Source organism: Electrona antarctica (assembly GCF_951216825.1).
Source record: "Electrona antarctica genome assembly, chromosome: 17".
NCBI lineage: Eukaryota > Metazoa > Chordata > Actinopteri > Myctophiformes > Myctophidae > Electrona > Electrona antarctica.
Window position 1 is genome coordinate 26,856,164 of NC_136798.1, and position 27,571 is coordinate 26,883,734.

The 27,571-nt window shown below is 44.6% G+C and overlaps 1 protein-coding gene across 5 annotated transcripts in view; it reads left to right on the forward strand.

Annotated features, from left to right (window-relative positions):
- Positions 1 to 27,571, forward strand: part of rad51b (RAD51 paralog B) — a 151,537-nt gene that overhangs the window by 41,306 nt on the left and 82,660 nt on the right. The window contains exon 10 of one of the 5 annotated variants that reach the window (XM_079527032.1): positions 17,323 to 17,693. The exons of 3 other annotated variants lie outside the window; for them this stretch is intronic. In XM_079527032.1, coding sequence (XP_079383158.1) covers positions 17,323 to 17,351 — 29 coding nt within the window. In that variant the 3' untranslated portion in view covers positions 17,352 to 17,693. Of the gene's footprint in view, positions 1 to 402; positions 480 to 17,322; positions 17,694 to 27,571 lie in introns of those variants that run through there. One more of the 5 variants, XM_079527031.1, reaches the window with a different exon arrangement.

Sequence of the window (27,571 nt, forward strand, 5' to 3'; positions counted from 1 at the left end):
GAAATTATAATCCTGTTTAGTCTTTCATTAGCGCAAACCGAGGTGATTGTGACAAAATACAGCTCGTGGTGATAAACACACGTGGAAAAGCTACGATAGGGATACCAAGGACTCGACAATGATGTCACTGCATTATGCCATAGCATTATGGCATCTATAAACTTTCAACGACATGAAGATACAAAGATATATCCGACATTTGTAGCTGCTACTAAAGCTACAACAGATAACAAAGCCTTTAGCTAGTTTCATCTTCAGCTACAAAGATACAAAGCTACAAATATGCTGTGTAGTTTTGTATCTTTTGCATCTGCTGGTGTGGACGCAGCATTACAGTCCCATAATAGTCCATTTGGTTCCTAACTACCAAACATTATTTTCTTGTATTCCTCCTGAAAACAGCTGGGGACCCCTGGAACCCCCTGGAACCCCTCAAGGACCCCACGTTTTAGAACCACTGCTGTATATGACAAATTGAGGAGACCATAGCAGGGACAGATGTCTTGACAGGCCGCTATCAAGACATCTGTGAACTGCTGCCTGACTCAATGGGCGGACAGTCTGTCCCACAGCCCCAATTACCAGCGTTACGTAATCTGCCCCAAATGGAGACAATGTGTGCTCGATAGGGGAGCGGGAATGGTAATGTAATCATTTAATGAAACCAGAGACCAAGCGAGCCAAAACAATCCCCTCGGCCAGGGTGTCACACTTAACTACTCGTCATCGGTTGTCACGCCTGCTGAAGGGGTTGTGGGGTGGTGGGTGGTACATGCTCTAATCTCTAATACACTCTTTCTTCCCCTTAATTAAACATTATACTTAGTAGCCCGGGGTCCCCCACCCACAGCGGTCTATATACTTTGTCTCCTCCTTGTTTCACTCTACACCAAATGTCTTTGCTGAAATTAGCCGATGTCCCAGCTCACGAGTTGAATCTCGACGTGTGATAAGCTTGGAAATCGTCTGTTTTTGCCAGATGTTCGCCCCCGGAATAGGGACACTGCAGTTCATGTGGTTTACCCACACATGTGTACCCTCGTCATTGTACTTTCCAAAAAAAATTGAAATCTGGCATTTGGGTTTCTTTGGACAGCTAAATTACGAGAGCTCTGTGTTTCATAATTCATTTCTGGTAATAAAGTGCGGCTGAGGGACGGCCAGTTTAGAACACCCGATTTGTCTCAATTAAGTGACGTTGGGAATATTATTGTGGGACACTTTTGGGGTTTCCATTTCACCATGTGCTGTAAAAATCACTCGTCGTTATCAATACCTGGCAGCGAACTCGAAGGAGGTGTTGATGGGAACTGCAGAATGGTTGAGCCGCCTCGTGTTCCATAGTCATTTTCACTTCAAAAAGACATTTATCAAAACAGCAGCGGTGTTTATTTGAATCTCTCGTATGAACCGTAGTCCAGGTTCACAAGCTGCCTGCATATCGCCTCCAGATGAAATGTGAGAAACGAAGTTGTCATCAAATCTTCTACCCTTGATCCCACAAACACCAAAGTGAGAAAATAGAAACGGAGGCATGTGCTTTCCTGCTTTATTAATGCTTACTAATAGCAGGTGATCTTTTAGCCAAATTAACCCTGGCTTCCCTATTTAGTTTCTAAGAAATATTTTAAAAGCAATGATAGTGGAAATAGTCTATCTACAAGCACGCAACGCATCGGGACACAGTGTGAACCAAAGTGTAAGAATGAAGCTGTAAGAATCCTGCTCTACATGTGAAACTGGCAGGCACAGTGTACATTGAGATTGCTCTGAAACATTTACGATTTCCAACAGAAACACAATTCTGGGAATGGCTCCCAAGAACTCCAGAGCAGCTCTTCACAGGCTTCTGTCATCGCACATACAGACTAGATGATGACTAGAGTTATCAACGGGCCTGAAAATTAAAGGACCACTTCACCACTTTTCAACCTATCTTCATATAATAGGTCCTCACTAATAATCATGAAAAAATGGCGCAATTTTTTTCTACTCGGTCTGTGTCTCATAGGAGGGCTGTGGGCAGTTCAGAAAATGTCCTCCAGTGACATCATTGATGGGGAATACAATAGAAACTAATAGAAACTGCAGGCTTTCTAGTCCTGAAAAGTTGCAATGCGAAAATGGAAGCCATCGTTCTCACGATAATGAAAATCTAAACATTTTTGTTTAAAAAAAAACTGCCTAATGATGATGTCACTGGAGGACTGTTTCTAAACTGCCCACAGCCCTCCTATGTGACACAGACTGAGTAGAAAAAAATCAGGCCATTTTATCATGATTATTAGTGAGGACCTATTATATGAAGATAGGTTGAAAAGTGGTGAAGTGGTCCTTTAAGGCCGTAACTGAGCCGACCCGAGACCTGGCCCGGCCCAGGCAAACATTTGGTTTGGGTAGAATTTGAGAACTATCACAGAGTAAAAGTGAAACGCCAGTCAGCACCATCTTCATAATATACCATTTTATTGTTATATAAAAAGCCCGAAAACATTGGGTTCGGATTCGGGCAGAATTTGGGAACTCTAGTACACACACACACACACACACACACACACACACACACACACACACTACATACTGTACACCTACTATCCTACTGTCACCCACATGTTGAGAAACAGTGGTCTATAGACGAATCCACGGAGGGGTTCCCTGGGCGTGGCCATAGCTGCGGTGTTCCATTAAGCGCAGCTTTACACCACAGCACTGATTAGCAACACCTGGCCTACAGGGCACTGCTCCATGGATTCGTCTATACATGCACAATTGACCGTGTTCAGGGGCCGGAGACTGTGCGGGGAGGGCAATCTTTGTCACTGCACCAGCGGCTGTATAGGACGTATAGGCATACAACGGGATCGTCCAAAAATAACCGATCTACAAGCTTAGAATGTGTCGTGCCGTCGTTGTACAACAAAGCTTAAATCAGGCATCTTTGTCCGAGTGTCCAGACTGATTAGAATAGCATTTCAAACCAACTAGGAACGTGGTTCAAAATCTGATTTGCAAAAACATTTTTTGTGGCTTTGTTGCTATTCAGACTTGATCAAACCGGTGTGATTCCAATCTGGATTGGGTTGCAGATTTATGACGATGAGTCACTGTTTACAAATATAAATCTGTAACCGATATATTATATAAATAACTCTTATAACTACATTTTACTTTTGCGTCTCAAAGACAGAAATCTCATTAAATTGGGGGTCCTTGAAATAAATAAAAGAAAGTTGATAATCCCTGGCCAACAGAAGAGCAGGCAGAGGATCCTGTTTCATTGCCTTCCCGTCTCCAGTCGACTGGATGTTCTGGAATATTCAGTGGACTGTCCTTTTCCGTGAGAGGCTTCCAAGGTGATGTTTCCATATGGATACTGATGAATACAATGCTCCCTGACGAACCTGAGAGAGAGAGAGACCTCACGGGGCTGAGAACATGTCTTGGCTAACGTCGATGTCAGTTGACGTCATTTGGAAAAGGACACAGTCAACCCAAAATCACAATAAACATCTTTTTGTTTTGTTTTGTTTCCATTTGGATAGTTTGGTATCTCACTGTGGTGAGATGATGATAGTAATATGACTACCGGTACTCTCTAAAACTGTCAACAGGTACAGGCTGCACATGAGTTGAAAAGAGATCAATCACAAAAAACAAAACAAAGACAGCCTATGATTTTACAGTGGCCTGAAAATTATGCACTATTAATAACATCCTGACTCACTGACCCCATGTTGATCCAGCTGTACGTCAGACAAAGAAGTACCGGTAATCAACCAAAAGTCTGAACTGAAGCGATTATTGAGATGGTCGCCGTGGTCCATGGAAGTGAGTGTGGATGTACAGAGATGAATTTGGTCTCAAAATGAGACGGTATACAATAAAACTGTAGACTGCATGGCTGACTGTCTTCTCTAGCTTTGTACAGCACTTGAAAACAGGCCAGGCAAAAGCAGTACTTTATTTGGCAGGAGGGCAATTTTGGTATTGAGTGAAATCCATATTGTACAAGACAATGATGATGAAGTAAAGCTAATTTGTATTGTGTCAGTGGGATGAACACATCAGGCAGGTTGATATTTAGCAGACCGTGCTTTTCCATGAGCGAGCTCCAGGATGATGTTTCCATCTGAATATGCGGGGGGAAAAAGCGCTACGTGATAGACTAGTCTCTCACACAAAATGAGGTACAGATTTGACCGGTTGATCAAGCTAATATACTAACGCAGTGGTTCTCAAGGTGGGGGACCTCCAGGGATCCTTGAGGGGGGTCCCCAGCAATTATTTGTTTTTAGTTGGGAACCAAATGGACCACGCATATGTCAGTGAGCATTTCTATAATTTTGTCATTATCAGTGTGATATTTTGGTGTAGCAATTTGAAGCCACACCCGTGAGGGTCCATCTGGACTCCTGGTGGTGGGGGGGGCGCACCATTTCAGTCCCCCTGCTCTGCCCCATCTTGTCACTGAGGCAGCACGACCTGGCACAAATATCTGTTGCATTATGGGAGATGCGGAAACCCCATTGTCTCACCAAAAGGAAAAGAAAAAGACAAAGAAAATAGATTTTCCAGTAGAGACTGGAGATAATTTTGTTTCGCTGTGTTATTTTTTTCCCACGCTGGGGTGATTTCTCTGCATTCTGTAGGCGAGGTCGTCAGTGACTCGGCTATTAATGGGACCATGACATGGAGACCAGCTAGACCATTCTTCTTTGGGCAGGCCCTGGGGTGAGGATTAAACACTTCGTCGTCCTCCTCAACCCATGATCTTTTTCATCCCTCTATCTATAGTATAATTTGATCACCCTTTGTCCCGTCGCGGAGAAAGCAGCGATAACGTTACAGTGCCTCCTTTTGTTTGTCGTCCCTCCAGCATGGTGGCGCGTCGTACATAACCCATAGCCTCCTTTTTGTCAGTGGGGCTGGTGCAAAGAGATGCGTCAGCAACTTAGGCTTAACTTATCTTGTGTACCTCGTCTTTAGCCGCTGTCGTGTGGCGAAACCAAGCCCCCAGAACGGCTGTCCAACGTTGAAGCTGCCACTACCCTGCTGGCCAAAACTGGAACTGCAGCACGTTCATGGAGGTGGACGGACGTTCAGTGACGTCAACACATCGTGGGCTTATGTCGATTGGCCGTTTATACGTTTATAGAATATAAAGAACAAATTCAATTTGAATTACTAATCAAAAATCTCCTACATTATTATAAAATAGGGCTTAATAAATACTAGTCCAATTTTGATTCTGAATTGTGGGAATTCTGCATACTGATTGCTTTTCTGTATTTTAACACTTTGACTTAATTAAGATATTGAATGTGTGTGTGTGTGTGTGTGTGTGTGTGTGTGTGTGTGTGTGTGTGTGTGTGTGTGTGTGTGTGTGTGTGTGTGTGTGTGTGTGTGTGTGTGTGTGTGTGTGTGTGTGTGTGTGTGTGTGTGTGTGTGCGCTTTTACATGGTATTGCTAGTAGTGTGAGCACTTTTTCCACCACTGCTATCTCTAGAGCCGTATAAATCAAAGCACAGCCACTGTCACACCTCCAGACAAAAGGTGCAAGCCGCCTCTTTACGATCATCCCAACCCTTAACTTTTATTCTTATACAACCCCTGATGCACCTGGTTTAGAACCTGTGTCTAGTGACACCGACGGAGGGTGGTTTAGAACCTGTGTCTAGTGACACCGACGGAGGGTGGTTTAGAACCTGTGTCTAGTGACACCGACGGAGGGTGGTTTAGAACCTGTGTCTAGTGACACCGACGGAGGGTGGTTTAGAACCTGTGTCTAGTGACACCGACGGAGGGTGGTTTAGAACCTGTATCTAGTGACACCGACGGAGGGTGGTTTAGAACCTGTGTCTAGTGACACCGACGGAGGGTGGTTTAGAACCTGTGTCTAGTGACACCGACGGAGGGTGGTTTAGAACCTGTGTCTAGTGACACCGACGGAGGGTGGTTTAGAACCTGTGTCTAGTGACACCGACGGAGGGTGGTTTAGAACCTGTGTCTAGTGACACCGACGGAGGGTGGTTTAGAACCTGTCTAGTGACACCGACGGAGGGTGGTTTAGAACCTGTGTCTAGTGACACCGACGGAGGGTGGTTTAGAACCTGTGTCTAGTGACACCGACGGAGGGTGGTTTAGAACCTGTGTCTAGTGACACCGACGGAGGGTGGTTTAGAACCTGTGTCTAGTGACACCGACGGAGGGTGCGGCCTCGGGTCTTGATGGGTTAACCGTTGTTTGAAAAGGAAGCAGGGGAGAGGTGACTGCTGGCAGTTCTGTACATGGGTTCATAGTTCTAGTGTTGTGAGACTGTTCTAATCAACTTCGGGTATATTGTCGCTGCTGAGCAGAAACCTTGGATCTCTGTAGTTCATCAGCCCTATTTCATACTTTCATTCTTCAAACTACAATCGCACAACGTAGATATGTTGTTGTTGTTTTTTGTAAGTCTGCAAGTAAAGACTTGTATTATAATTCATATTCGTGTGTGTGTGTGTGTGTGTGTGTGTGTGTGTGTGTGTGTGTGTGTGTGTGTGTGTGTGTGTGTGTGTGTGTGTGTGTGTGTGTGTGTGTGTGTGTGTGTGTGTGTGTGTGTGTGTGTGTGTGTGTGTGTGTGTGTGTGTGTGTGTGTGTGTGTGTGTGTGTGTGTGTGTGACCAATGAAAATCTTGTGACATCTATTGGAACAATGTTGTAAAGCTTTTCTCCTAACGGCGACCATATATTCATATTCTTAGAACTTGCATAGAAAGTAGTATAAGTATATTAAAAACAGAGGAATTTATATGCAAAAATGTATCTCTGTAAAACCAGGCAAACACATTATTTAGAAACTGGATTACAGAGGATGGAATACTGACTTGACTAGCCTGATCTCCTTGACAGATCACTCCCAGGCCTCGTTGCTGCTGGCACCGTCATGTTGTGGTCCCAAACCAAAAGGATTTGTTTGTAGGATTCAGTTTCACTTCACTTCACTTCCTTCAGTCTGTGTTCCCCACTTTTCTCCCTCAAAATCCTCTTTTCTCCCCTCGCAGTGCGAGTCCACATTCTGCTTTTCATTAAGACGTCGCAAGGTGACCGCGAAACACATGTCAAAACCTCTGGAATGCAAGGGTTTGAAAACGGAGATGTTTCAAACCTGCAGTTTGATACCGGGTGCTTTCTCAGGCAGATACGCGCGTCTGCGTGTCTTGAATGGACACCTGTTTTGATGGCCCAGTGTTGAGGACTGCTTCTCCGCCCTGTGTGTGTGTGTGTGTGTGTGTGTGTGTGTGTGTGTGTGTGTGTGTGTGTGTGTGTGTGTGTGTGTGTGTGTGTGTGTGTGTGTGTGTGTGTGTGTGTGTGTGTGTGTGTGTGTGTGTGTGTGTGTGTGTGTGTGTGTGTGTGTGTGTGTGTGTGTGTGTGTGTGTGTGTGTGTGTGTGTGTGTGTGTGTGTGTGTGTGTGTGTGACGAACCCCCATCTCCACTGATTTATGCAAAAATGTGGTGCGCACATATTTTCTCCTTGCTGACTGACAACAATGTAACATGATTCGATCTGGCAGCACGTTCTCACTGTAATTCTCCGCAAAGTCTAGCAGCTGAGGTATGTTAGCTAGTTGGGCTGTTTGCTCAGCCTGGTTGATACAGGCTCACCTCTGATGCATAATTTATGTAATGTATGTACAGCACAGTATGTATGGATTTATGCAATCGCTTGTTTGTTATCTTTATTCGAAGGAGAGTTGGCCATGCTCTACTACAGCAAACTACCGACCACCAGGCGTACAAATGGACCCTTACGGGTCTCTGAGAGTATGTAGCACTGAGCAGTGAGCACTGATGATGTAGATTGGGGTACTAATGTTATTCTTGCTTACTGTAAATATCTCTGGATTAAGAGCGTCTGCTAAATGCCTAAATTGTACCAGAAATAGAAAAAGCTATATTTGGTTGGCTGTACTGTGATTTGAGTGCTTTATATATATATATATATATATATATATATATATATATAGTGATACGTAATTGTGTATGTGTATATATATATACACACCATTACGTATCACTAGGGTTCGATATGTTATACCAAAAATTATTGCTGATCTATAACCTCATAATGCGTTGCGTCGCACAAATTGAAAGTTTTCGAAATGTGGTTGTAATTTATTTATTAAATGATTACATTTGTGATATTGTCAAACGCTAGAAGTTTGGGCTACTACGTGGCCCTCACATCTAGAGTATACCTACGTTGCACCGCCGATCTGATCAATATGTCGGAGTCGTGTTGGGGGCTTTGTAAGAGAACCCGTTGTACCCTTTTGTCTGTGTCCCTTTTGGGGACAGACACAGACGTATGGGGTTTGTTTATGGTTATGTCTGAGTCATAATGACATGGCTGTTGACCCATGGTCCACCCACCCGCCATCCCATTAGGACATTTTAACATATAGGATACTTGTCTTTTAATTCAACTGTGTCTCTTCTCCACTATAGTCCCTCCCTAACATTTTAGTCTAGTTTTTTCTTGAGGAAATTGTCAAATTTGGTCTTAGTTTTAGTCGTCATCAGCTTAGTTTTTATTTGGGTTTTATTTAGTTTACGTCAGTGAAAAAAGGTAGTCGGCGAACGTTTTTCGTCATAGTTTTAGTCGACCAAATCAACATTGTCATGCAGCTACTCTGTTGGAAGCCTCGCATGCCCCCAGTCACATCTCTACGAGATGCTGCGGTGATTGTTTAGACTCAGAGCAGGAGTCGTCGCCATGTTGGCTTGAAAGTTGTGGTAGACAAAATTCAATTTTTACCACGGACATAACAATTGAGTGGCCAATATATAATATTACCAGAAACACACGAAGAGCTCTGAATGACCATAACAGACCAATAACATGCAAATAACATACAAATGTACCGGTAACTAAGTTACATTTAACAATGCACTGGGTCACAATGGAGGATGGTGAGGTCCCAGGGGTGAATTGTTCCTGCAGTGCTGAATGTGTGGTCCAGCGTTATCAAAATGTGAGCCGCCAAGGAGTTTCATGTTTGGCCGACATGTTGTCTCGAGTCCAGCTGTGTTTCGGTGCCCAGACGCCACAATGGCGCCAGGAGGACTCGGTGTGGTTGTTTTGTCATCCAGCCTGGCGAGGAGGCACACAAAGGTGTCAATTTAACTCTGAGAGAGGGCAAATGTAACGGGTCCATTTGGTTACTTATTTACATCCTCTCAGAGTTACAAAGGGATGAATGTACATTGAGGATTTTGCGTTGTGTGTATGTTGTTTAATGGGGTGGGGGAGTGGTGGGGGGAATTATTTATTTAAATTTTGAGGAATTTCAGCTTTGTTGCACCGCGCGGTGAAGAAAGACGAGACGACATGTCATGTGACACACATTATGAGCCATATGCGAGCCTATTATGTTATGAGTAGGTACTGTGTATGCCTCGGCGGTTTGTTTGTGTGCCCCCGTCTGCAAAGTTGTTCTGTGTAAAATCCGTTGTTAATTTAACTCTGACCATGAAGTGGTTCCTTCATTCTTCCATGGACCGAAGCGTTCCTTTTGGCTCACTCCACGTTAATATGTGCAAGAATCAGAATCGGCTTTAGGTGTAAAAACAAATGAGTGAGATTCTTTTTGTTTTGTTGCAAGCTCCATCGTTTCGTAGTTTTTCGTGAGAGAAAAGAAAAGAAAAATACAGAAAAGAAACGGTTGGATAATCACTGCCCACCGCAAGCAGTGGTGTCTGTCTGTCAGTCAGTCAGCCAGTCGGCCAGTGGTTATTCATGCCGGTTTAAACTGAGTGTTCCTTAACACATCCTGGTAATGACCACTGTGATGTGGCTTGCAGGCACCAGCTGTTAACCGGGATTAGCTGTCTCTCCCTGTGGGTCACGTGCGTGTGTGCACGCCGGCGTACACACGTGCGTGCGTGCACGGAACATTATGTAAAATGCTCCTCTCTCTCTTGGCCACTGTCATTCCTTCTCGGTCCTTTCCTCTCCTCGTCTGTACTCCTGTACTCCTCCTCCTCCTCTAGGCCAACACTGCTGTGCTGTTCCACAGACCACACCTCTGTGTTCAACACTGCTGTGCTGGTCCACATGCCAAGAGGCAATCCTCAGTGTTTAACTCTGAGAGGGTACTTATGTAACCAAATTGAATGTGTACCCTCTCAGAGTCACAAATGGGCATAATAACACCAAGGGTGCGTGCGTGTGCGTGTGCGTGCGTGCGTGCGCGCGCGCGCGTGCGTGCGTGCGTGCGTGCGTGCGTGCGTGTGTGTGTGTGTGTTTTTGCGCACCCCCCCGGTCTTTGTACTCAGTGCACTGTGAACTTTCCAGTCATGACAGCCGACAAACACACAGTGCAGACCACATCCTCCCTCTGGAAGACCCCTGCTGTTCAATTAACACACACACACATATATACACACACACACACGTCCTCTTGCACCTCTTCCTCATACAGTAGGTCAAGCAGCAGTGCTTCCTATTTGCAGAGTGGGCCAGCAAGCGAGGAAGCACGGTGTCACGGCTGTTAAACGTGACGGAGAGAGACACATTCACCCAACTGGAAGTCTGCCAGCGATCACTGGGTCCAATGTCCAGCCACTTATGTCACCATGGGCTGAGAGAGAGATTTTTCCAGTTCATTTAATTTATTTGTTTATTTGGAATGGATGTAATAATGAACAAAACATGTAATGCATTGTAAATACACAGGATTTAGCAAACAATGCACAAATTTCATCCGTGGTCCCCAACATAAAAACATACTAGATAAAGTGGCCCTCGGGGCACAGGTCTCCACCAGGGCAGGTCAGGTTGTGGCCTCCTGGTGGCGCTATAATAGGCCAATGTGAAAAGGGTGCCATTTCTTCTTGTGTTCCAAAAATGTGTTTTGCAAAAATCCACCTGTTGGTGGTGCTATAACAGGCCAATGTGAAAAGGGTGGGATATATCCCTCAGCCTAGTAGGAAAGTCTGTGAAAGATTTCACGTAAATTGCACGCTGTGTTCATGATTTGAGGCGTTTTGTTCAAAACGGGCCAATCCTGCAAACTTTGAAAGCCAATGTTAGCCAATTAGGATGGAATATGAAATATCGGACAGATCCGTCTTGAACACATGACTATAGAGATAGTGTGTAACGATTTGCGAGATTTTTGGACAGAATCTGGAGGAGTAATCTAAAAAAATGTGTTTTTCAAAAGTTGGCCTCCTGGTGGCGCTATAACAGGCCGTTCTGGAAAATTTGGGGCAGAGGTTCATCGTTGGCATCCAGGGAGTGTGTGCAAAATTTGGCATCGACCGGGTTAACGGTGCCGGAGATTAGCTGTACACGGACGGACGGACACACGGACGGAGTGCAAAACATACTCTCTCCCCATGCCTTCGGCCTGGTGGAGACAATAATCTAGAAACAAAACATGCAAGATGATCAGCATAATCAGACACCATAAATAATACTAATACATCTGAGAGAGGAAGGCAGAGCTATTGTGATGAAACATAAAAGTCAGCAGCTCAACAACAGAGAGGTTCTCAAAGTGGGCCTGGGGACCCCCAGAGGTCCTTGAGGGCGCTCCAGGGGGACCCCAGCCAAATCTGTCAAAATGTGTCCAAATATTGTCTATTTGAAAATGTATGCAACATCTTGACGTAAACTGAACACTTTTTGATTAACTTTGAGTAAATTGTAGCAATGCAGATGTTCTCTTATTGGATCCATGGCGCTAAATCTTTTCAGATGGTGGTCCGTGGTCAAGTACATACGTCAATTTGGGAGTCCTTGAGATTAACATGTTTGAGAACCACGGGTGTATGAGAGAGGGAGACAGAAACAGAATCAATGGAGAGGAAAAATAGAGGCCTCAGGCTGATGAGAGAAGAGGGAGAGGGGAGGGGGAGGGGGTTAGAGAGAGAAATAGAATGAGACACGAGGGATAGGGAGGGAGACAAGGTAGGAGATATAGTGAGAGTGTAACAGATGAGAGAGGGACATAACGACACAGAGAGAGAGACACACGGCCGTCTGGTTATGTGCAGAGAGGAAAAGGAGAGCGTTATGTGCGTGCGTGCGTGCACGTGTGCGTGCGTGCGCAGACTCAGTGCTGAGGATGGTGGTATAATGGCAGCCCTGTTCAGTGGGCACAGCATTAAGACTAACGACAAACTATTACCGGCAGCAGTGTGTGTGTGTGTGTGTGTGTGTGTGTGTGTGTGTGTGCGCGTGGGGGGGGGGGGGTCCTCGTCACAAGAGAAATGGTTGTTTTAATGGTTCAAAAGGATTTAGGAAAAGATTCAGGTTGGAGTTAGGATTAGGCGTTTAGTTTTAAATTAGGTTCATGGGGTTGGGTTAGACTAGAGTTAAACCCGATTCACACTGTCATGCACTGAAAATATTTTTGGCTTTATCTCCGTTAAAATGGCAATTAAAAGAAATAGCATTCATAAAATCATCCTAAAATGTTGATTCCCTCACAAATATAGTAACATAAGTGTGTTTGTATGTGTGTGCAGTGGGGGGGACTTACAGGAAGCAGGGGAGGCCTTTGGGACTGCCAATATCCTCTTTGAATTAAATTGCCAGTCAGCTCAGCTTTGATCCCCCATAAGCAGTGTTTTCATTTGGGGGCCAACTTTCACTTAACCCCCCGAACCCTCACCCACACTGTCTGTCCACCCCAACTCCACCGTCCGTCTCCGGATACTTCAAGGTTTCAGACGCCGTCATAAAATGTACGTTTTCGTTTTAGTCCTAGTTTAAGTTAACAAGAGTTACAAAGGAGGCCAGTGCGGCCATGACTACACTAATCTCTGTCACATTGTAAACATCAGCCTCTTTTTGTAGAGTCACTGTGTCACAAATAGGGGAAGCACATCCTTCTATCCATCTCTGTCAGCTACTAACCAATCGGTCTCTCCATTGTGCACTATGTTGTTGGAGTCAGAACATTTACATCCTCATGTTTATCCATGCCGGGGTAATAACATGAGCTGCCCAGTGCTGGCGTTTGGACTTCAAACCTTTCCAAACAACATAAAGGGGAAATGAAGCTAGCATAGTGAGCATAAACATTCTCACTTCCTCCTGTAGAGTGACTTCTCCATCTCCCCAGGCCATCGCTGAACGCCCCTTTGTTATCTGTGCCATCAATTCATACACAATACATCACTGGTTCTCACCGTGGGGTCCGGGGACCACCAAGAGGTCCAAATGGACCCTTACGGCTCTGTAACTCTGAGAGTCCACATCCGTAGTCGGGTCGCGGGGGCAACAGCTCCACGAGAGAGCTCCAGATTTCCCTCTCCAGAGAAACATCAGTAACCTCCCAGTGGCACGTGCCTCGAGGACCTCCCTAGGGAGACGCTCGAGAGGCATCTAACCATGACCGAACCACCTAAGCTAGCTCCTTTTCAGGTGAAGAAGCAGCGACTCTACTCTGAGTCTCTCTCGTGTGACAGAACTTCCCACCCTATCTCTAAGGGAGATGCCAGCCACCCGTCGAAGAAAACCCATTTCGGCCGCTTGTATTCGCGACCTTATTCTTTCGGTCATGACCCTTAGGTGAGAGTTGGAACGAAGATTACTCTCTAGACAGAGAGCTTTGCCTTCTGGCTCAGTGTGGTACAGCGACTGCAATACCGCCCCTGCTGCTTCCATTCTCTGAAATAGATTCTCTGAGTGTGCATCTAATCTTAGGAAACCACTGGACTGATTTCATTATGTTTTGTATTTTTTTGAAATATTCATTTAACTCCAGTCCAAGATCCACATCGGATCCACGGAATTCCCTTGTGGACTCTGAGATCCATAATGTTTTAATTTTTGAGGGGCGCTAACCCCTCCTATATCCACCTTTTAGTGTACGTGTTCATAAACTTTGTCCTACACAAACGTTAAATTCCCATTGACAATGAATGGACAATTTTCATTTTCATGATGCTGTACGATGATAAAAGCCTCCCTCACTTCACACCGGTGTGATTTTTTTCAAATTCATATACCATTCACCCCTCGAACCTGCCACTTGTTAATGTCCCTCGTCCATTCACATTTGTAGTGTACTGTAGCTTTTAGTATGCTCTATGCTCCTGGAATCAGTTCCAGATGGACATTAATTTGGAGCACTTCATCCCTTTGAGAGATTCTAAAAAGTTTACTTCAGATGTTAGAAAACAGACGTCTGCATCTGTTTGACTTGAGTTTGTATAAATGTTATTTTACTTTGTGTTTTATTGTATTTTATGTTGTAATGACGTCGATGACGACTGCTTGCTTGCTTTCCTGGCCAGGGCTCCCTTGTAAAAGAGATTACCATATCAATGGGACTCAGCTGGCTAATAAAGGCTGAATAAAATATCAACGCAATTATGTTACGTTACTGTATGTTATGTTATGTTAGAGATGAATCAACTAACATTAACAGTTTTGCTGACATAATCTGAGGACAGTCGGCACGCACGCGCGCGCACACTCTAATTTGTCCATGAATGTCCTGCTTTGTACAACAAAAGTATATTGATATAGTGACCGTGCAGTTTGCTGTAGAGCTTGGAGGGACTACATGTTAATACGATAAAACAAGTGATTTTCATGCATGGTGAATATCATTCCCTAATTCAACACTCACATACAGTATTTATATCCGCTATAACTATACTTATGTATATTTATAGGATATAAATAATCACCATGCAGCAATAGGCAATTTTTGCGCTTCCAAAACAAAGCACAGACACACACACACAGACACACACACACACATACACACACATATGCTTGCGAGTGCGCACGAGCACCCACACAAATTACTGCCGCACCTGCAATCTCGGTTCCATAGGCGGTGTGTTGTGTGTGGGGATGAATGTGTGTGCCTCCAGGGATGTCGCACAGAAACGGGTGCCAGGAAGTCCAATGCCCCATGTGGCCTCCCACAGGGATTATGGGTAATCGGAGGAGATTTGTATACATCTCTTTAGAAACCAGTTTCCGGGCTTTAAGTGTACCAGCGTGCATATGTGGGCAGGACACAGGCCGTTTAAGTGTACCAGTGTTTGTGCGTGGGCAGGGACAGAGGCTTAGTATGTGCATACACAACACTACATCTTTAACCACCTGAACCCTAGCGTCCCTATTCTGGGCATGTGATAATGGGCTAAAACATTGCTATCTGCAATTAGCAAAAACATTGCCGATCTACAAGCTCACAAAGCGTTGTGAGCTTGTAGATCATCTATGTTTGATGAAGAGATTTGGTTTAAGAAAATGAGCGGTCCAAGATAGACCCCTGGGGCAAAGAAAGTATATCGGCTTTAAGTGATTAACTCACCGCCTGTTAAGGCTTCTGTCTGTGTTTCTTAGTTTTGTAAATTGGGGTGTTCATTTTCTAAGTGTGGCAGTGTATGTGTGGCAGTGTATGTGTGGCAGTGTATGCGCAGGACATATTAATATTTGCATATTAAACATGCATTCTGGGCATGTCATCATCTCATAATAGGCAACTAAACATGTTGTGAATTATACATTGGCTATATTTAGTGAAGGTGTGGAGGGAAAAGGGGGAAAGCTGGCTATACCCCTGGGGGACCCAGGTCAACAAAGTATTTAGGGTTTAAGTGGTTAACACACGGTGGCAGTTGTGCTCATATGGAATTCCATGTTTTTAGCTTTGGCCCTTATTGGGTGTTAATTTTCAGCATAGAATATTTGAGGTGTTGAGTTGGCGCCCTTATCCAGAGCTTTGCTCAATGAGTGGAATGCTTAATGAGTGGAACTGTAGAAAAAGCTTCAATGCCTACTAGCTCAATCATGTATAATAATGGAGTCATTTTCCAAGTAAGTCATGTGTCACACAGTCACAGATAAGGCCTTCCTGCTGCATAACCATATGTACAGTATACAGTAATTTGTATACAGTAATACAGTAATAATCTTAACAGATTGAATTGGCATATGATGTGTCCAGAGGGAGATGCATACATATACACTGTACTGTACTGTACTGATTCGATACTCCACCAAGATACCCATGTACCTGTCTGGATACTTCCTTAATGTTAACGAAGTCCACACCCACAAGACCAGAGGGAGTGCAATGAACCATGTACAACCCAGATTCGGCACAAACAAGGGACTAAATTATTTTCGCTCCTATGCCACCAAAATGTGGAACGCCCTACCAACAGTCATTAAGACATGCAAATCCCTTGACTCCTTCAAAACCGCTCTCAAAGGGCACCTACGGACGACTGCAATTCGAAACTGGCCCCCGTAAAAATCTGAATCCCCCAACCGCCCCCCCCCCCCCCCCCCCCCCCCCCCCTTTTTTCCCCCCTCACTGTATATGTCTCTTTTCGCACTAATTGCGATGCTGCTATTGTGCATGTTCATACCTCGATAACGATATATTGTGCAGCCTTACTCTTAATCCAGTAAGTTCCATACCAGTAAGGAGAGAGTTACAATAGTCAAGTTGTGATATGACTGATGTCTGGATAAGGAGCTGGGCTAGCTCCTGGGTGAGGATTCTTTGTAAACCTACAGGATCGAGTGACCGCTGTAATGTGTGCTTTGAATGAGACCTGACTGTCCAGGACAACACCAAGGTTCTTGGCTGTTGGAACCGAAGTTACCAAAGTGTTGGTATGGAAATAGTTAGCTCCTGCATGGGGCAGGACTTAGCTGGGAAGAAGAGAAGCTCAGTCTGATTTGATTTACTCAGTTAACTCAGGTATTTTGACAGCCCTAATACATACACATTTTCATCATTGCAATAAATTTCACTCACAACATGTGACTCTTCCTTATAACTATACTCTTAAGTTGGCATGATTTGCATCAAATCCTTTGAAATCGGAACAGTACGACATATAAATGTCTTAATGTACACATCAAAGTTGCTATAGACAATGTGGCAACTAGATGTGCACTACACTATAATCAGTATGGCGTGTGCACTGGAAGCTGGAGAGGTGCCAATTCACATGCACTCGCATGTTGCCTTTGAGCAAGGTTGGGTTGGTGTGTGTGTGTGTGTGTGTGTGTGTGTGTGTGTGTGTGTGTGTGTGTGTGTGTGTGTGTGTGTGTGTGTGTGTGTGTGTGTGTGTGTGTGTGTGTGTGTGTGTGTGTGTGTGTGTGTGTGTGTGTGTGTGTGTGTGTGTGTGTGTGTGTGTGTGTGTGTGTGTGTGTGTGTGTGTGTGTGTGTGTGTGTGTGTGTGTGTGTGTGTGTGTGTGTGTGTGTGTGTGTGTGTGTAAGAAAAGACTGAAAAAAGAATTTCCCCACGAGGATTAATAAAGGTAATCTTCTTCTTCTTTGACCCAAAGTTAATCATCTCTCCGGGGCAGCCTACTGATGATTCCCACCATGTTTCTGGAAAATCTGCACTTCCGTTCTCCAGTTCTAGAGAAAGAGAGACAGACCTTGACCTTAATCGGGACCTTGGCCTTTGACCTTTTTCACCCAGAAGTTAATCACCTCTCCAGAGTAGCCTGATGATCATTCCCACTAAGTGTGCAACAGTTAGTCGAAAAAATCTATTATTAAAAAAGAAATAATTGTTGCGGTGCAATGCATTGTGAGCGTGTATATCTCAATATTCGTCCCACTACATTAGATAAAAAGATAATTGGCTTCTCAATAATTATAATAATTGAAAAGAATGTTCGATAGTTGCAGTCCTACTCCTAATTCCGTCCCCAAAGTTTATTGAAAATCTGTTTGTTTTTTTCAAGTTATTTGTCAACAGATAAACAAACCCTGTCCAACTGCATGGGCGGAAGTAACGAGAGTTGCTAGTGCCCTGCTCTTGTCATCTTCAATAAAACAATGCTATTGGTCTGTCTTTTGGTTTTACAAATATGTGAAAAGTAAAATGGTAATGGCTAAATCTCATATGAACATTGGATCCATTTGGAACACAGTTTTTATCGTTTATTATGTGGACAACCCTATATACCCTATATACTTATTTTGCCCTGTGAATTGTGAAAATAACCGATCTGCGAGCTTAAATGCCCCCAAATAGGGCTGCCAGGTTGAAAGTCTTATAATGGTTTTGGACATATTTCCACACATTAGCGAGGATATTTTCCTTCACTTAACCTTGTCAAGATGTCCCCATCCGCTCCAGGGATTGAAACTGCAGAGTCATGCCTCTGTAAGCTTGGCTCACACCAGAACACATCCACTCTGTGATAGGAGCTGTGTGACCATCACAGTGGTGGGAAGCGTCTCGCTTCAACTGTTGCCAAGTCTGCTTCTTGTAAGCAAACTTTGGGATTGTTTTTCTGTAAAGTCACTTGTAAACGTTGGCGGTTGCGGTTTCTGGGGCTCGTTTCCAAAGTGTATATTTGGGTTTCGTTCTCAAACGTTTTCATGTCAAGGACCCCCAAATTATTTTGTATTTGTCCGTGAACCCCCATTTGAAAATATGACGCACAACACAAAAAGATTTGTGTTAAAGGTTTTTCTTTTCTTCTTCAAATATTTCACATTTCTTTCCAAAGATTTCACATATTATTTTGTATTTTATTTTTGCAACCCTTCTTGTATGGGTATTTCGATCTGGTAGAATGGAATCCACACACACACTGCTGTGTGTGTTTGTGCGCGTGTGATGCAGCCTAGTTGCTTATTTTGGGCTTGTTTTCATAGACCTGTCCGCTTGTTTCTCCCAAAATCTGGCATTGCTGATCTCTTCTCGTCTTTAGAATACTGTTTTCATGTGTATGAGAAGTAATGTAACCCAGCTGTTAGCTTGGCTTTGTTTCCTTTTTTCTCACTAGAGTCTGTTACACACTGTACTGTACTGTACACACCATAGTGAGATGATGCATACATGGAGCTTTAGATTCAAATGAAACGTTATTGAGGCGGAGGGGACAGATTAGGTCAACTGGAAAATAAATGAATAAAGGTTTAAAGGGGAAGAATAGTGAGATTAGAGAGAAAGTGGATTAAAATAATTGGTTTAGAGTGAAGACAGAGAAATGAGCCTTTTAATAGGACGAATTAGGGAAGAGTGGAAAGGAGAGCGAGGAGGAGAGAGATGTGAGAGAGAGAGAGGGCATGTGAACAACAGAGAGGAGAGAACAACATAGAGGTTTGTGTGCGCTTATGTACTGTATGGGTGCAACAGTTAATCAAACTAATCAATTGAATTGATCATAACAAAATGACAATGGATCAATTTATAATCAATCCCTATGTTTCGTATGGTGAAAAGTTTATAAAAGTAAAAAAAAAACACTTAAACACTCCAATTACATAAAAAAACGATCGATAGAATAAGCGATAGTTGCAGCCCCACTCGCATGTGGACGCAAAACCAGAATAAACTATGATGGATTTACAGCCTGTCTCGTTTATGATTATTTTGCACCTGCCCATCATGTTGGGAGGTGCCAGGCGTGTGTGTGTGCGTGTGTGCGTGTGCGTGTGCGTGTGTGCGTGTGCGTGTGCGTGTGCGTGTGCGCGTGTGCGTGTGCGTGTGTGTGTGTGTGTGTGTGTGGTTGAGGACGGGAAGAGTTAAAAGTATGTTGTTTCCTGTTGCAGGGTAAAGTAAAATGGCCTGGTAATCAGTGCAGTGCAGGAATGCAGTCAGTGTACGGGGTTTAACACTCCCTAAAGCCCCGCTACCACTTCACTCTGTCTACACAGTACACACACACACAAAGAGCTCTTTGTTCACACTGCTGCTTGTAAAGGAATACACACATGCGTGCGCACACACACACACACACACACTCGCTCTCTCTCTCTGTTTCTGTCTTCCTCTCACAATTATCTCTCTCTCTGATTTTTATTTCCCCTTCCCTCTCTCTCCCTCTCTCTCTCTCACATTTCTCTCCTCTGTCTCTTTCTCTGTCTCTCTACTTTTTGTGTCTTTTTTTGCACAATCATGCGCATTTCACTTCCATTTACCTCGTTTTGGCTTCCTTCACGTTTCCTGTATCTAGTCTCTCGTCCCTCGTCTGTCTGTCTGTCTGTCTGTCTGTCTGTCTGTCTGTCTTTATGAAACCCTATTATTCCCAGAAGCGCTGCTTTTCATTTCCTCTTCTCTCCTCCGCCTCTGAGCGATTGGAGATGTCCAGCGGCCACTGCTTCGCCCGCAGAGCGAAGCGTTTTGTTTGGACAGGAAAAGAAAACAACCGTGACGGGAAGCGAGGAAGGAAAACAAAAGAAAATAGAAGTCTGATGGACTCTGATGCCCTGTCCCATCTCCCCCTTCTCCAAGTATCGCTTACGAAATGTCTTGAGAGAACACGCTTTACATTTCCATGAATACAGACCATGCTCTTCTCTGTGGTGAATTGCAGTGGAGTGGTCTTCCTAGTAACATAGTTCCTAAGTCAGAAGTGGGAACATAGCAGGTCTAGAAGCTCACACAGTGCGCCTCGATGCCTGGCGACCATCTAAATTTAAATCTTCATCATTAACATCCAACCAGTAGAGAAGAGTGCAAGAGACAAAGATCAGCCTGACGACGTCAAACAAATAAACAACTTTTTGGAACCATTAATTGCAAAAACAAAATAAAAAATGGTATCTGTATCTGGGACGGAAATGGCTTGACCCTTGATTATTCTCCCCAAAGTGAACCCGAGTGGCATGCAAGACGTCTCACGGGGAGTGCAATTAAACCCAAGACATGTCTGTCTATACAGTAAATATGAAACCATAGTGTAAAACCAGACAGCAACACCTGCTGTGACTAGACGGCAGTGGAGTGATTAGCGGGCTGAGAACGGGAGCTGTCTGCTCAGAATGCTGGGCCGCGTTGTTGACCCGTTTCACTGTGACCCGGAGAGTCAGCTGATACCATCAGCTCTCGTGAGTTCAGGCCAAGCCGTCAGATCGGTGGCATGCACTTGCTCTGAACTCACGAGAAGCGCCATGTACCACTTTGAACCTGGTGTCCCTGTCAGTGTGCATGGCTACTAGCTTCTCCCTCCAGTCTACAGTCTCCAGTCTACACACACACTACTGTGTGTGTGTGTGTGTGTGTGTGTGTGTGTGTGTGTGTGTGTGTGTGTGTGTGTGTGTGTGTGTGTGTGTGTGTGTGTGTGTGTGTGTGTGTGTGTGTGTGTGTGTGTGTGTGTGTGTGTGTGGTGCAAAGCAAAGTTATTTGTTTACCCAGGGTGAATGGACTAAGCTCGAGATGCTTGTTTACAGGCAGACCCTGCTCATAGAACATTTCATGGTAGGGGTTCAATGCCTTGCTCAAGGGCACTTCAGCGGTGGTAATTTTAACGTGCCGGTCCGGGGATTCGAACTGGCGACCTTCCGATAACAAGACCGCTCCGCAAACCGTTCGGCCACGTGTGTGTGTGTGTGTGTGTGTGTGTGTGTGTGTGTGTGTGTGTGTGTGTGTGTGTGTGTGTGTGTGTGTGTGTGTGTGTGTGTGTGTGTGTGTGTGTGTGTGTGTGTGTGTGTGTGTGTGTGTGTGTGTGTGTGTGTGTGTGTGTGTGTGTGTGTGTGTGTGTTGCATCAGATTATTGATAAGGTAAGGGATAGCTCATATATTATTGTGCATCCATGTACTGTACAATAATGTGATTATTGCCTTGCTTATTGTAGTCATTGTGTGCTGGTGTGTGCGGTAAATATTACTACTAATACAATATGGTGTATTGGGACTGGGCATATTATGGACAAAATGTAATATCACAATACTTTTTGAAAATAGCAGATCTACTGTCTACAGATCAAAATCTTAAAGGACCACTTATCACCTATCTTCATATAATTTGTCCCCACTAATGGTCATGATAAAATACCACAATGTTTTCTCCTCAGTCTGTGTCTCATAGGAGGGCTGTGGGCAGTTCAGAAACCCGTCCACCAGTGACATCATCGATGGGGAATCCAAGAAACTACTGGCTTTCTATTCCTGAAAAGTTTCAATGCGAAAATGGAAGCCATCCTTCTCACGATTATATATATATTATTAATCTTGTTTCAAAAGAAATCTGCCTAACAATGATATCACTGGTGGACAGGTTTCTGAACTGCCCACATCCCTCCTATGAGACACAGACCGAGTAGGAAGAAAATTCTGGTATCATGAACATTAGTGAGGAAAGAGTTTAAGAGTTTTGGCAATTATTTGGAGGCCCACTTCCAATTCCCTCGCGGCCCACCAGGGGGCCCCGGCCCACCAGCGGGCCCCGGCCCACCAGCGGGCCCCGGACCCACAGGTTGAGAACCAGTGCCATAAATGACGTTTATAGTGCTTAAGTGGTGCACCAGGTGAGTCCCATTGAAATGGAAATCTCTTTTACAAGGGAGCCCTGGCCAAGAAAGCAAACAAGCAGTCATTACAACATAAAATAATATAATAAAACACAAAGCAAAAAAACACAAATTACACATTAATACAAACTCAAGTCAAGCAGCTGCAAACCTCTGTGTTTTTATGTATCACGTAAACGTTTTAAATCACCCAGATTAATGTCTTTCTGGAACTATTTCCAGTACCATGTAGCATAAATACTGAAAGTTATTCTCCCGTATTCTGATATTCTGTGGGTGGACAAGGGACAGTAACAAGTGGCAGGTACTGGGAGACGATGTTATAATGATTTTATTATAATACTAATAATTTCTCCACTCCTTTCAAGGTCAAGTTTATTCATATGTCCCAAACTGGGCACTTCGTTTTACAGCAGATAATAAAAGCTCTCAAAGACATTACAAACAGTACAACATACATAACAACAGACATACGTATACATTATCACAAGATACAAATGTTACATTAAATATAAAGTGCAACCAGGGGCCAGGGCCCGAGATATTTGTAATTAGTTACAAACTCTACTGACTCGCCATCTATAACACTGCTCTGAGGAGCAGGTGGACATCGACGAAAATCAATAAACATGTCTTTGGTCTTTGTGACGTTGAGTTGTAAAAATGCCTCTTCACACCAAGAAACAAAATCATTGGGGTATTTTCTTTCACTGGATTTGCACATCCCTAAATTAAAGCTGGGTGGGTGGACGGTGGGTCTCACAAACATAACATCCAGATTTGATTGACCAAACCCATCGGCTTTACGGGTTGAATTGTATTGTATGTATTGCGCTGATCCTTATGAACACCACCACCATTTAATGTGGTTGTCCAGGAGAAGTAGCTGTTTAGAAATCTACTGCTAGGTTGGCCAAAAGGCCTTTCTGTGTGGATTTGCATGTTCTCCCCGTGTCCCCTAGGGTAGGTAGTGGTACCCTCACAAAAATCATGCAGTAATCCTGGTCTTTATACTGCCTCCCCCTGGCCAGCCGAGGCGCCTGATGGAGGGGAAAGAAACTGGTTGGAATAACGTGTTCCTTCTGCACGCTACATCCAACCAGGGAAACTCCCCTCTGTCTATGAAAAATGGGGGGGGGTAGCGCATCTCCGGCCGATAGGTGTGAACGGTTTTGCCGACGTGCTAATGGGGGACCATTTAAAACAAAGGCGGCTTGCATGCTGTGGTTTGCTACTGAACAGAAATGTGCATGCACAATGGCTGCCAAAGTAGGCTATCTTTTGTTGTGTTTCTTGTTTTTTCACCCCCTTTCTTCGAAGTTCGACTGGGCAAGCTCTAAAGACTAAACTGACTGGGCCACGGCCTGCGTGGCCCAGTCAGGTGGTTGGGATGGCAACTTGCAAGGATCTTTAAACCTGTGAGCACGGCCGTCGTATATGTCGTCGATGGAGGGAACGTCACATCTACTCATGCAAGGATTAAAATTCTCAGTCGCCACGACTGATTTCATTCATTTTTAATGAGGGTCCATTTGGTTCTATCATTTAGCTGGGGAGACCACCTGGAACCCCCTCAAGGACCACTGGTGGTCCCCAGATCACTGGTTGAAAAGCACTGCTGTAGAGCTTTGGGGCCCATAGCAAACTTCTTCAGTCGGCTGAGAAAATAGAGGCGTTGATGTGCCTTCCTCAGCAGTTGGCCTGTGTGTATGTCCCAGGTCCTTTGTTTCCGAGGTTTATGCCACAAACAGGTTGGTTGCATTTTGTCAGAATTCCTCTGTGCCCATGCACACATGTAGGCACACACACACACACACACACACAAACACACACACACACACACACACACACACCGTGTGTATTCTTACTATTTATTACATCCATCCATGCGTGCATGTGTGCTAATGACAGAAAAGGACCATTTCTTCAGAACATGACTCACACTTGTGGTTGATCGTAAGCCCACGTCAGCCGCGAACCACCCATTTACGAGGAATTGCGTTAAAATACAGCATCTCTTTACTCACTCTAGGAGAGGTTATGTAAGGCAACAGTGGTTCTGGTGGCTATACGCTTGTTTAAAAGAAAAGAGCATAGTAATTTTAATTGTGGTCTTAATATGCAAATTCTACAGAAATGTGAACTTTGTAAATGTATATCTCCTGGTAGTGTGCCATCATTCTGTTGCATTTAGGTAAAGATAGTAACCATTATAAGTGTATTTATATACACATTCATTTTAGCCACATGAACACTAGCATCCCTATTCTGATCATGTCACAAGTGAACATTTGGTGAAAATCTTCAAGCGTAAAACTTGTAGATCGGTTATTTTCACCAAAGATATTTGGTCTAGACAGAATAAAGGAGGGGGTGGAAATAAGAGCCCTGGAGGACCCCAGTCAACAGAACAAAGTTTATAGCGTTCAAGTGGTTAAATTGTGAAGCGTGATTGTGGAAGTGAGTGAACTATTAATGTTGCATTCTCAAGGTTCTACAACCTACACAATATGATAAACATAATTGGTCACTCTAAAATATTTTTATAACATGTTTTGTATATACTGTATATAATGATCTATTTGTTCCCCTCACTGAAAGAGACTAAGACACATGGGCATCAGTAATGGATAAGATACTTTACCCCATCAACCATATTGTCCCTATTCTGGCGTGAAACATTGGGTGAAAATGAGGGGTTGGAGGGGGTCAAAATGGCCACTGAGTGAATACACTCAATTCTAATTAGATGGATAAAAGACTGATAAATTGCAATATGTACTAAACGTTGGCCTTTTCTCAGTGGCAGGTCAAGGGGGACTCAGACAGCATGGAGCAATGGTGCAATTTACAGCGCCTCTGTTCCCTATTGGAGACACTCAATAGATAAACATGAAACGAGCCTGGGGGCTGACTCACTGTTTCCAGCAAGCAGAGAGGACCAGAGGGGAGGGGAGGAGAACAGTACAGACATGGTACAGAACAGTGAAGAGAGACTCACAGACAAGAAGAGAGAGCACGTCGTGCACACACCGTCACATACCAAGACCATAGAGCAGTGCTTCTCAAACACCCCATAACTCCAGACTTACACACCTGTAAGGGTCCATTTGGAGCACCCACAGAACCCCCCCCTCCTGGAAGTACAGTACACCCTCCTTCCAGGTGTTGTCATCAACTTACTTGATGACAATGGAACACGCACATCACCAACTACCTCCGATGAGAGAGTTTGTGCGTCAAGCTTGCAGTACCAGAGTACACTTGTTTATTTTTTCCTCTCCCAGCCCTGGGGTCCTTAACTAAGACGCATACGCGATGTGCACGTACACATATACTGTAAGCGCGTGGACGACGCAGGGCGTTGTCCGCACACTTACAGTATACTGTATACACTTAGCTTGTCTACACACAATGCGTCTCGGAAGCAAGGCATCGTGGGTCTCGTAGATCGGCTATATGTTCGGCACACAACACCGGTGTAAAACGAATTATAAACTAGGCATTACACAACAACAACCTCTTTCCTCACACATGCTTTCTCTCCCACACACCCTCCGCCTCCACACACACGCACACGCGCACACAGACACACTGACTCATTATTAGTAATCAGGGGCCGAGTCTGGAAGCCTTTAGCCACTGCTGGCTGTGTGTGCAGCAGCCAGCCAAGGCCAAGCTCCCATGACCGGGGCCGCTGGGAGGCAGGGCTGCGTGTCGAGCTGTAATGGGGCCCCCTCTCTGTAATTTAGCAGTTTGATTTGATTATTGGTGAGGTTTGCGTTGGGCCAGAGCGTGTGTGTGTGTGTGTGTGTGTGTGTGTGTGTGTGTGTGTGTGTGTGTGTGTGTGTGTGTGTGTGTGTGTGTGTGTGTGTGTGTGTGTGTGTGTGTGTGTGTGTGTGTGTGTGTGTGTGTGTGTGTGTGTGTGTGTGTGTGTGTGTGTGTGTGTGTGTGTGTGTGTGTGTGTGTGTGTGTGTGTGTGAGAGAGAGAGAGACATGGGGGCTAATTAGAACTATTATGTAAGACATCAAACAGGTCTTTGGCATTGTAGTGTGGGGGGAAGTGGAGATTGTGTTAGTTTTGTGTTTTTAGTGTGAGCAGCTTCACGCTGCTTTCCACAGACCCAACCCCCCCCCCCCCCCCCCCTACAACCCCCCTGACCGCTCCCTTATAGGGTTAGTTTGTTTGCATGTAAGGAAAGAAAACAAATTCAGAGAGAGAGAGAGAGAGAGAGGGGTCGCCGAAAGTCCTTCAATGTTCCACTCATGAGGTGTTTTTGTGATGTTTCTTCTGTGGACTCGTATAGCTAGCCGATATATAACGCTCCATAGGTCCCAGACTCGTCTTCCTTCTGGCTCCAAAACTATGGAATGAACTTCCCATTGCAATCAGAACTGTTGACTCACTATTCAGACTCCATCTCAGCCCGTAGCATTTTATGTAGACACTCTATAACAGTGGTTCCCAAACTTTTTCGTGTCAAGGACCCCCAAATCAACATTTATTAGGCCACGGACCCCCCGTTTGAAAACATATGCCAGTGACCCTGATAAGGGAGGATTTTACGGCTCTAGCAGTGATTCCAAAACGAATTAATTTCATGGACCCCCAGTTTCACACGCATTAGGCTACGGACCCCCGATTTAATGGCATTTGAGGGAGGTCATTTATTTATTAATTTATAGATGACTTCTTTTTAGAGTCTTTGAATAAATGTGTATCTTTTTAACAGCACACCTGAGTAGAAAATCACAGTGAGTGAGGGGCACTCATATCATCATACATCATCATCATACATCACATTCCGTGCTCAGCCAATTAGCTGAGCACATTCCGTGCTACACACACACACACACACACACACACACACACTACAGCTGTGCATAGGTGTGCATAGGCTCAAAAAGGTAAAAAGCCTGACCGAGGGGTGTGGTCTTTGACCTCAGACTTGGGTAGTCCCGGTTCAATGTTCTGGACCCCAGTCTGGCAACAAGTAGGGGCCCCCCTGGTGTCACTCAGTAGAAGCGCAGGTCTCATCATGGTGTTTATTTCAAGGCCCCCCCACCCCAAAAAAAATTCCCTACTGTCTCCGTCAGAGGACAGGGAATCAAAGGCTGCGGGGGCCGGGGGCCTCCAGACAGGACAGGACGGGCCCCTCACACAGACCCTGGTCCTTGTTCTTTTTACAGTATCACTAACATGGAAGCCTGGTCACTCTATCACTCGCCTCTCACCACTGCCGAAAGGCAAACACACACACACACACTAAGACACATACTGTAGAGTACATATCTGTACACATACTGTACTGTAGATAA